Here is a 12,525-nt window from a genome sequence, read left to right on the forward strand (position 1 = left end):
TATTGTTCACTATCATTTCTTTTATATAAGCCATAAAAAATCCAGATTTAAAAAGTTTCTATTGCATTTTTATACTTACACAAATTAGATCATATTCACTTCATCTCTTTCTTTCTTGTAGAAATCGTGCTGGTATTTTCAAGTACTATCAACTAGCAAGCGCAGAATTGAGCAATAGTAAACTGGATAATGGTAGAAGCATGACTTATTTATTTAATTAACATAGTATAACTTTATTTTTAAAATAAAAAATGAATCCACTCCACCTTCTCTCAATAATAGGCTATTTTTTTTTTTAGTTTCAAGTATGAAACTATACCAGGTATTGAATAAAATACCCAAAATATCACATTCACAATCACTCAGAAAGTATACGGCTTTGATTGCAACCAAGTAGAAGATTTCTATTTATAAGTGATATTTTATTTAATCTTGAAAAAATCCATCGTCTCCAATGTTTCTTATGAAAAGCTTAGGCTGTTGCTTGAATTGTCTTGAACTTTCTCTTTGATGTGCTACTATGTTACCTTTAAGCTTGCTGCCGGAGATTCATTTCAAGTCTAAGAATAACTTTCATCAATATTGAGCTGAATTTATTTGAAAAAATCCCTGTTGATTTCATACATTTGAAAATTGATTGGTAGTCTTATAATATAATTTATGGGAAATTTTAAGTATTTTTCAAGAATAAGTCGTCTCTTGTCGTGGGAGTCCTTCGATAAATAATGATTCAATAAAAAATGGACAGATATCCACATCATCAATAGGATTGCTTAGATCAAGCAAATCAAATGAATATTCGTAGATAAACTTAATTGAGTCAAATAGGCCTACTATATTGAGAAATGAACGAGTATGTGGATTGATTGATTATATGCCTTTATTGAGGGCGGAGTTAGGGCTGCAGGTCCTCTCTGTCACACAACCTATCTGGATCTGATAATTGAAAAATATATATTGAATAAAATTATATAGAACATGCAGCTTCAAGCTAACGTGAACCAAAAAGGTGAACTTTTTCAATTTCAGAATTTTGCAAAGCAAACAAGAAAAATCATATTAGGGCAAAAGGTAACTAAAATAAGCGAAAAGGAAAACAATTAAAAATCTATAACCGTGTAATTATTAAAACAAAACTAAAATATCAATATCTACAAATAATATTCAAAATTGTTAGCGGCAGAATTACATAATACATACATAACCAGTTGATCAATTCAATCTCATCATAACTTATTATAATATATACAATAATGTTTATATATTATTATTTATATGTATTTCAATACATAGAGCTCATACACAATAATAATATTATGTAATAGGGGAGGATTATATACATACAACAATTAATGAATTCATTACATAATTGAGTATTATTACAACATATTAATAGTTAATATTAATAAAATAGTGTATAATAATATTACTGTATTTGAATAACTCCTAGCTACTACGTATGATGACACTTATGTATATTTACAAACAATATCTTAGTTAAATCTTGTGAACTACTGTATATTATTTACAAAAAAAATACAGTGATCTAGTTCTTATTTAGTAAAAGCAATAAATGTTTAATGAGTATAGTAATAGAAGCGTTAAATGTTTTAGGTGCTTGACGTGTAACAAAAAATCAACAAAGTGGGGAAAAATTGATGAAAATCCGTACTACTGAAATACATTAAAATCACAGGACGTGTTATATAATGCTGTTCTCTATAAAAATCACTAGACTTTAAAATAATTACAGGTCCTCAAAAATGATTCTACAGGCTCCAAAAATGATCTCAAAAACTCCAAGAATCATTTCAATGACTACAAAAAATCATTCTAATCATGAAGGATAAGGCCAGTAAGCGAGGGGTCGAGAACAATCTATTGTCCCAATAGGCTAACCTAACCTAACAATCTAACTTTTGTCATCTCTCGTATTCTGTCTCTGTCAGTCGATTAAAAAGATAATTGTATCCAAAATATATATATTTTATCAATAGTTATGGCATTATATTACTCTAAAAACTATTCTCATTATCTATCGTACAAACCAACAAAATGGATATCATATTTTGGTCTCACACTGATATTAGTATTACTGTATGAAATATTTAATGATTTTATAGGAATATTATTGACCTACAAATTAATTCCAAAACTCTTTAAACGACCACAACACTGTTATCAACAGAATATTATTTAGTTTGTCATAGCAACGTATGATTACCGCTACTTCTGTAAAAATTAAAAATAATATCAATAATAATAATAGCCTACTATACTGAATTCATGATTAAAAACATTGGAGATTTCTATTATAATTTAAACAAAAATGTTAAAAATTGGAAGATTAAACTTAATAATATCATTGAGATGAAGACTACATTGTTGAACAACTGACATAGGAAGTACAAAACTTATATTAATAACAAATGAAAAACAGGAATTTAAACAGGAAGTATTCATGTTACCTGAATTGACTCTGAAAAAATTGAAAAAAGCCTTCAGTCAAGCGTTTTAAGAAAATTTTATGAGTGAAGTAATGCCCATTTGAATTTTCAAGACCTATTGTACTCTAGAAATATCAATAGCATGTATCTTAAAGACTCCTAGTAGTCAGAGGGTAGTTCTAAGTTGATCAAATATATTTATATTATTATATAATTGCATGTCAATGTAAGTTAGTTCATATTATTCAAAGTTTAAAAGCAGTTTTAACTGCTTTGCCAATGAATTTGTGATCTGTTGAGCAGCATAGTATAACATTAGTTCTTATAGAAGTGGTGTTCACATATTGTAAGACTTGTATTGTGATGAACCAATGGTATTCTCATTTTGCCCTGCAGATTTGTAATTAATTGAGAAGAATGATTTAAAAGATTGCTCTTCAAGGATAAGTTTGGATAGGGGTCTTGATTTAAAAAAGTTATTCAGAGTACAAAAGAAAGTAACAGGAATATTATAATCTTCATAGCGAAAGGTTGGAAATATTTAATATTGGAAGCTCAAACTCAATTAAAATACAGTAGAGAAATTCTTCTAATAATAGACACTATACAAACAGGGTGCTTATTCACACAACTAACAGTAACTAAATTTGTGAAACAAATTGTGAAAATAATTATTATAAATACGTGGAAAAAATATAATTAAAATACATAACTACTAATCAGTGTATTTGCATTGAAGTATTACATCTTGTAATGGAGTATTTGCCATGGAGTCTTAGTTGGAAAAATCATTAAGTGGTTAATTAAATTATAACCTATGATAATATTGTAGATCAGTGCGATTGCAGGAGTAATGCATTTCATAGTAGGATAAGTCTATTTCTATAAGGCTATCTACTGGTGGAAAGAAATTCGTTCAAACGAGAATAAAAAAAATAATTTATTTTTAAACACATTCCACTTTTTAATAGAGTACTATAATTTTTTAAGAAATGTAGTAACGAATGTAGAATATTATTACTTTAAAACTGATCTTAAGCTTTATGGTTGAGTGACAGAGAGGACCTGGGGATCTGACTCCACACTCAATAGAGTAAGTTGATAAAATAGGACAAAAATTAATTAATAAATCAATCAGTTATTAAGTTTTTCATTTTTGTTTGTGACTATGTTTGGGCGATTAGAAATATCTAAAGAGAGGATAAATATATTGAGAACTATGATGTAGGGAGGATAAAAAGTGGAATATATTCTATAAATATTATTGTTGGTCAAATGAAGTCCTTTCAGTAATAGTTTTATGCCATCTAAAACAATGCAAAAAGCAATGTTCAATAGATTTTAAACACAGAGATTTGATAATACTCGTATCATTGAACGAAGACATTTGTGAGTTTCAAAAAACTTATAGGATTGATAAGATATGATAAAATTTGATATTTAACGGCTAAGAAATAATTCAAACAAATGGAAGAGATTTAGCTTAGAGACTTACACTTAAATTCATGAATGCAGAATAAAAATATGGAAAGATAGTATAGTTTTTCATTTATGCGTTTTTCAATTGATGAATGGAAATATACTTGGAAGAAACTTAGTTGTGGGAAAGACTAGTTTAGGGAAATATAGTTGAAGAATATTTTTAGAATCGGTTAAAAAATTACTAGTATTTAAACAATAACTATCTACAGTTCTTTAAACTACACCATATCTGATGGATTAATAAATCCTTTTGCAAAAATAATACATATAATGCAATAATTTATTGGGGAAGTAACTGGTTACCTTCATAAGGTAGAAGCATGTCTTTGGAAGACCGTATATGTAATATAAATGGCAAGACTTGAGTATTCTTTGAATAATTTACAATTTTCATTCTTAAATTTGATGAATATCTTTCTTTTGTGATGTTATGTTCATGGCGATGTATGACAAATAAAACAGCTAAAAAAATAACTGTGAAGATGAAATACAAAAGGGTGTGAAAAATGAATACAAGTTTAGTGTACAAATACAATAAATTAAATTAATAAAAGCGCCTAGAATAGAAATATTTCATAGAGAAAAGCTCTATTATTGGAACATAAATAATATTGTTCTAATTCGTTACTGTTGAACGAAGGAAACATTTATTTTTGTAAATAAATACATCTTATGAGAGTATACATTTTAAATATTCTGCCAGCTATGAAACTTTTTAAGCCCTAATCCAGTTGAAAATTGGTTAGTTGATATATACACCTAATAATTGAACTTTTTTTCAAATAATAGATGAAAATTCATCAAAATTTGAAGCAGATGTTGGATTTTCATGATCAAACGGTGTGCCATAAAGTTGTAACATGAATGGTGTAATATAGAGCAGAGGAAATCATTATTAACATAATGACAAACTATTATTATAAATAAATGTATAATAAATAAGCTTTAGCTTAAATCAATGACTATTTTCAAGTTAATATCAATGCCACAGCTCACTTGATAACAGATAATCTGAAAATAACTGCTAATGGGTTGCACTAACCAGAATGAACTAACTTGGATTAGTAATCATAATATAATCTACTTAGCATTGTGCTAATCTAAGTTTAAAAACTATCCCAGTGCAATCCAGTAAGAGAATCAAACTCCTATAAAGTATCTAAAAATGTAAATTAAAATAACTGGAATATTTTTCCATTTCATAAACCACTAAACATTTTATAACTCAGCTCCAAACAAACCCCGATTTCAAACAACAAATCTAATACTCTTCGAAAAGTAATGGCACACCATTCTCCCTGAAACTTTTACACAATTTCTAAATAGCTATTACAAAAAATAAAATAAATTTAATACTGTAAACTCACCATCGAGCATTAAACGATGGTATCGGTAACCATTCATAGAACACACTCTAGTTTATCTTCTAAACAAAACCTTATTTTTGTTTTACAATACATTGACACTACAATGTAATTTATATTTTAAAACAACAAACTTCTGTTTTTATATTCAATGATTTCTTGCTGTTTTCAAACAGAACAGGCTTTCGTTCTTATTTCAAAACAAAAACAAACTTAGTTTCCAGATGTTTCCTCTTTTTTCTGTTTTATTGGAACAAAACTGACCTGATAAAAGCATTTCTCAAGAATGGAATCATTAGTGCTCATGACTAATTCTGACCAAGCTTTACCTTTAATTAGAGATTCAGAAGTGCACGAAAATAATTATGGTTTAGTTTCACTTGATTCATAGTCCACGTAGATATTAATCTTCCTTTCCTTCTCGGATCGAATTTAGTCCACAAAATTATCAACTTTTCCTTGATGTAATAATTTAATTTGTAGTGCAGAAGATGGATGTTGTTCTAGCGGTGATGAGTTCTCCGCAATCGACTACTGCTGCTGCTACTAGCGCTAGCAGCGGCCGTCTGGTGAACTGTTGTGCCCTTGCAGAGCTGCGATTGAGGAGGCCTTGGCGGACCCTGTTGTGGCGTTTCACTCATTCGGTCCAATTCGACCATCGCCTCCTGAATTGCGTTCTCCAGCTGGCTGTTCAGCTTACGGCTTCTGCAACACAATAATCAATCAGTAAATGAAATAGTATTAAACACAGCAAACACCGTGAAGGTGAAAGGTGCCTCTTGCTGGCAGGGCGCCTTCGATCACATCATGTTCATGCGTTTGTTCTAGTACAAACCTCATGTGGATTGGACCAATACAAAGTCCACAATGGCTGTCAGGAGTTTTGAAAAAGTATTTCAATAGATTCTTTATCAGGAATGCCAGGTCTTGCAAGACCCATTGCATATTAACACTACATTTTTATCGAAACAAATGGAAAAAATCAACTTATTAGATAATACTCAACTTGATGATGATCCTCCTCAACTTATTAGATAAATGAGGATTGATTATGGATTCTCAATGGATGGATACTAATTCAATAACTCAAGTAATTATTTATTGAGAAAATTCATAAAATCAACACATAGGCCAGTGATGGGGCAGTGATAGTCTGTCCAAACAGCCGTGAGCCCTGAAGGATTAAGCCGACCCTCACTGCCCCACGCGCAGGCACACACTCTCGGTCAACCTGCGCCATCGATATACTACGTAGTATATAATATAGATTCTATAATTATATCGATGACCTGCGCTAATGGGTCTTCTATGAATGAATACGTATATGCCTATGCTATCACCAACTATTCCTTGTACTAAGAAATTATATTTCTTCAACCGTTAATTTTTTCTTAATGTGTACTCTAATTACAGTAATCTACATATTATTCCTTTAAAAATGAGTCCAAACACAGTCCATATGTTTAAAAGCGGTTCAAGTGTCTTGAAAATTAAAATAATAAAACGGGACTTTCATACATTTTTAATATTGCTTAATATTGGTTTTATATAAGTCATATTTTATTTAACTCAACAAATTAAGTTATGTTATGCTGCATAGAAAAGCCAAGATATATGACATAGAACTATTATAGCCTTAAAGTTGTCACAATTGTGCCGTGTTTGGACTCATTTTGAAAGGAATAATATTTAGAGTTCAGTAATTGGAATACAAATTGAATAAAGTTGACAGTATTGGAAGAATGTATTTTTTTAGCACAAGGCGATTCATTAGCGGGCAGGTACAGGCAGACCGTCACTTGCTCACACACACACGAAGACTGCGCTTGTGTGTGTGAATAGTAGGTGTGTCTGCCTAATCCTTCAGAGCTCACGTCTGTTTGGACAGACTATAAGGCTCCACTCACACTTACGCGACTCAGGTCAGGAAGAGACTCGACTCTAGTCGAGAGCCTGTGTTTCCAAATGGTGACACTCAGACAAGTCGATTCTAGTCTCCGCGACGTCACCATTTGAAAACACATGCTCTCGACTAGAGTCGAGTCTCTTCTCGACCTGAGTCGCGTAAGTGTGAGTTGAGCCTTAGTCTTCACTCAGCTATAAATAAATGTTAATATGGGATAACTCAGTACAGGAATATTGTTATCATCAACTACATTATCATCATCATCATCACCAACATCACCAAGAAAGGGATAAATCTAAACCGGGAACAGCCTTCAGTCGTCCAGTGGACGTTTTGTAAAATCAATTACGAAATTCCTGATGATGGATTCCTTGATCCATTCTGATCTGCGATGTCATAGCACACTGCATTGTTTTGTCATTTCAACACCAACATGCAGTCAATTATTTGATGAAATAAACTATTCAGTTTACTTACTGACTCGAGTACTTTTGGGTTTCATAATTCAGTTACTGATTCAAGATAGCCTACATTACTATTCATTCAGTGCTCAGTCAGCTAAAGCTGGATTTGCACTGAACAGTGACAGTGAAAATATAATTTGCATAAGTTGTAATGGGATTATTGGTACTGGCTCTGTCGGCCGGTCTGAATGTCACGGACACTGTCACTGTCACTGTTGTGTGCGAATCCAGCTTCAGTCCTCCAAGCTCATCGACGCACCGCACCCTATCTCAAATTAGGAAAATTCAACTTCTGTAGCACTGTAACTATGTACTATAACAATCCTGCCATTTTCTTGGCACATCCTCAACCTTAAACCTAACCCTAAACTTTCCCTAATCTTACTATAACCATAGAGAAAATATAGCATAAGAAGATATCCCATGGTATATGTCGCTTATGTTCCAAATTTCAAGCCGATTTTTGTAAACTCAAGACGATTACTGTCTACTATAATAATAGTAATAATAATAAATAAAGCCTTTATTGGTTCCCAACACTATACGATAAGAAAAGAAAGAAAATGAAAAATGAAACATCTCTGCTAAGATAATACTTATTACGACATTACTGAATTTAACTGTTTTTCTTTTCTTAAAGTTCAAAATAAAATTTTTAAATGCAAAAATGTTCGTTTTCTTTTGTTTATGGAAACCAGATCCTGTATTGGACATGTGCCTCTCCTAGGTTCCTCTATCTCTATCTTTTGCGTAAGTTACACTGCCCACCTATTCCCAGTCACTCTCACAATGTAGTCTTCCCATCTGAATCATTGCCGTTACTACTGTCTATTATTACTACTTTGGTCGGGTGAGAACAGCACAGTATGAGAGACTACCAGCGTCACACAGCTTCACAAAAGATAACTTACTATTACTATCGGCTTGAATTGACAGTAAAATTTGGAACATAAACGCCCTATATCTTCGTATGCTATCTTTTCTCTATGCTGTAACCTTCCGCTAAACCTAAGCCCGATGACTCACTTGCGAAACTTCCTTCGGGCCCTGTGATGCGCCTCCAAACCCTGCGACAGAGTCTTGAGCCGATGGGGTTCCACCTCACTGAGCTGGCCCTGGTTGCCGAACCACCTGACCCACACGCGGCCCACAGTGGGCGCAGGCCCCACCAGCTTACCCGGCCACGAGGGAAAACCTCGGGCGGCGCCCCACACCAGGGCGCCTGCGCCCACCGCGCCACAATCCGACGAGCCGTCCCCGGTCGAGTCCTCCGACGCCTGGCTTCCGCTGTCTACAAATCACACACAGTATGCACTCGTCTTAATAATCGTAATCCTTCACTGGCTTGCTACAAAAGTAAATTCGTATGGCTTTCAATGGTGGGGAGTCCCTTGCGGGAAGGTCCCACCTGGCCTAAATAAGTCATTCAAGCCGTCAAAGGGCATTGCGACTGTCATACTTCAGCCGTAATACTTTGAGTAACGGCTTCATACTTTAAATTGAATTCAGGTACAGTAATATTACCCACAGAAAATTATTCTATTAACGTAATTCATTTTCAAGGAAAATATACCACTGGTCCGAAAACGAAATTTATAAAAATACCTTTTGGAAGTAGACATTATCACTTCTTCATTGTTTATGTAAGAGTTTTTAGCTATATGGTATCTTTGAATGGATATCCAACCATTTAAAAGGAAAAAAACTAATTGACAAACCTGAACTTCAATTATGAAAAAAAACTTTGATTCTTCAATTTTAAAATCAATCCAAATCTCAATTTTAATGCTTTTTTGAAGCTAATGTTCAAAGCTTTTAAAAGGCTTTAAGGCATTTCTGAATTTTTTAATATCGATTTTGAGGCTACAATTGTAGGGCACTGTCAAAGTAAGAATTGAGTGGGTAGTACGGTACCTTCTTGAAGATAGTGATATGGAAACTGATAAACTATTGTTACAAAAAACAATATTATAGTATTTCAATTTGAACAATAATAATTAAGTTAATTATATTCTTTATTGTGTATCAAGAGTGCTATCAGCTGAGATACGGTTCAATTTGAGAGTGCCATTTTGTATATTCTCAGTATAATAAAGGCCAGGAGTCATTGTTCAGTCGAAAAATAGTTTGAAATAGTTCAAGAGAAATTTACATTCATCATGATGTTCACTTTATACAATTTTGATAATATTCCACATCAGTCGTTAACTACGATAGCTTCAGATGACGAAGGGGATAATGTAAAACGTCTAGAAAAGATGGATGTCTAACAAATATTTTTCCATTGTTAAATTCAATTGATATGAATACATAATTTAAAAAACAAGACAATTATTTACTGGCCAAACAAATAATTTGATCGTTAGGTAAGAAAAGTATCTAGTAATGAATGAATGAATTTCCTGATAAATTAATCGAGAAGCAAGAATAATAGCTTAAAAACAAAATCTTCCACAGAAACATTCAAGATTCAAAATAATTTATTACACAATAAAATTATTATTACTAAAATATTGTTAATGATATAAATTTAACCAAAAACCAAGTCATGAAATGTACAAAAAGCCCATGATTTGTGAGGATTATGTTTGTGTTATTGACATAGGAAGCGCCAGAGTGAAGGATTATGATTATGAGCAGTACATACACAACGGAAGCCAGGGTTTATGTTAATTTTTAACATAAAATACATTATGTTACAAATAAAATATCATAATTATTCATTATGAGCGAGACGGTAGAAGGTAGCAAAAGCGTTTACAAACCTCTTTCTCACTAGCACATAAGCCTTCGTGTTAATTTCTTGATTATTTTTGCCCAATTTTTTAATAATTATTTTTTAATAATTCCAAGCTAAAAGCCGCTCCATGCAGTTATATCCTCTCTCTTCATCTTGCCACGTATTTCTCCCATTTCTCTCATTCTCATTTATTCCATCGAATATTTACAAGAAAACAATAATGGTGATGATGCTGGTGATGATGATGATGATGATGGTCATTGTGATTGGGGTTGTGATAACAGCCATGGAATGTTGACTAAAAAGGATTACATAAAAGAGTGTTAGAAATTGTGTTATTCATTAGAATATAAACGTATATACATTTTTAGAATATAAGTCAAGCCTTAATTAAAGCAGAAATGCATGCATAATTGTGATTACTTTGTCACAATTATTTATTTACAAAAAAGTTTAGCATATTGCTGACTCAAAGCACAATGTGCGAAAAGCATTACAGTTACTATATGAAAGGAGGCTCAACATCTCAATGGGTCAATAACAATTCAAAATACAGAATTTATATTTATTTAATTTTGAGAAGATAATAGCAGTAATGGAGAGAATGAATGGACTTTCAGTTTAAAGTGGTTCTGAACCACCAGAATTTGAAGTATAAATCGGGTATTGAATTGAGTAGTCCTAATTCAAAAATCAATTATGAGTATCTCTCATACTGATGTGGATGGTTGAGTCACGATAAAAGCTTGAAATTGCAACGGCGTAATAACAGCTGAACTTTTACTCGTGACTGAACCATCTTAATTGGAGTAGATCAGTCAAGTATTTGGAATAATGCTACTAAAACTGCAAAGAATTCAAAATGTGAACCATCTTAAAGCTTTTCATTGATAACTACTGTGTGAATATTTCGCAGTCAGTAGACTTCTATCCTAAGTTTATTTCTGAAAGAGGACCTATGAATACATTAGTAGCACAAGTTAGTACTCTCAACAATATGTTTATATTGAGATTCAATGGAGATTAGTAACTGTATCAATGTTGATAATTTACACACCGAATTTGTGTTAATGCCAGACCAATTCCAATAATTAAAATATGACTTGCTGTACAATAATATATACATGATAAGTTGAATAATTAGTAGATATTCATTGAATATTAATAAAACTCACCATCATCGTCATCTTCAGGAGATAAGGTTGATGTGTGTATCCTAGCCTCATTGTCAGAACAAATCTGCGAATGTTTGCGCTTTGGTACCCGATTCATGCCATGATATTGGTACACCTGATGTGATAGTGATTCCTGCAATCAAATTGATACATTTATTTGTTAAAACCACTTGGAATATCAATTGAAGAATCAGTTTGATAACAAAATATATTGAAAAATAACACAATATATATACTTGAAACATTTAGTTACTCATTTTGTAATCGATTATACTAACGTTTTACTGAGAATTTGTTACATTATTTTGAATTATTCAACATATTTGTTTATATGTATTTTACTTGTGATAAAGTCATAACAATGTCTACTTCATTTACAGGTTACTCATTGTACAATAATGACATACAATAATTGTATGAGCTGCACAAATGTGAACAGTATTGGGTATAACTGGAACGTGTTTTAAAGATTTCAATGTATTTAAGAAAAACAATACAAAGTTTTTGGTTGTTATCCTCAAAATGAGATCTTAAATCTGTAAGTATGTAAGATCCTGTAGAGACTATAAACATCTCAAAAGAGATAAATAAATTCAAAAATAAATGCCAAGTGACCTGGCTGGACCAGGTCTGGTGTCAGAATTTTCAGGTCGCACCCAATCAATTTCAGGGCCACTGATATGACTGATATATAAGCGACTGCTTTTAGGCAACCTAGATCAACAATTTAATGTGTCCATCTCAGAAAAGATGGCATGCCATCTTCTAAGCCTCTTCCAGAAGAGGAGAATGATTTCAACTTTTTGAGGAACTAGATTCTTTTTGTCCTTCAAAGATTTAATAAGCAACAAATTAGTAATTTTCTAAGAATGTCCTTCTAGTATACCTGCAGACTACAGCTGCTCATGTGAACTATATGCAGTATGCAGAAATTGTATCCCTGAATT

General features: G+C 32.1%; 1 protein-coding gene across 3 annotated transcripts in view; it reads right to left on the reverse strand.

Annotated features, from left to right (window-relative positions):
- Window positions 1–1,095: 1,095 nt before the first annotated feature.
- The window catches only part of LOC111055270 (putative mediator of RNA polymerase II transcription subunit 26), a 190,787-nt gene continuing 179,357 nt past the window's right edge, over window positions 1,096–12,525 (reverse strand). The window contains exons 8-10 of one of the 3 annotated variants that reach the window (XM_039434311.1): window positions 11,579–11,711; window positions 8,690–8,954; window positions 1,096–5,998 (exon numbers count right to left, since the gene is read on the reverse strand). In XM_039434311.1, coding sequence (XP_039290245.1) covers window positions 5,797–5,998; window positions 8,690–8,954; window positions 11,579–11,711 — 600 coding nt within the window. In that variant the 3' untranslated portion in view covers window positions 1,096–5,796. Of the gene's footprint in view, window positions 5,999–8,689; window positions 8,955–10,222; window positions 10,702–11,578; window positions 11,712–12,525 lie in introns of those variants that run through there. The other 2 variants (XM_039434314.1, XM_039434312.1) reach the window with 2 other exon arrangements.

Source organism: Nilaparvata lugens, chromosome 8 (genome assembly GCF_014356525.2).
Source record: "Nilaparvata lugens isolate BPH chromosome 8, ASM1435652v1, whole genome shotgun sequence".
NCBI classification, from domain to species: Eukaryota; Metazoa; Arthropoda; class Insecta; order Hemiptera; family Delphacidae; genus Nilaparvata; species Nilaparvata lugens.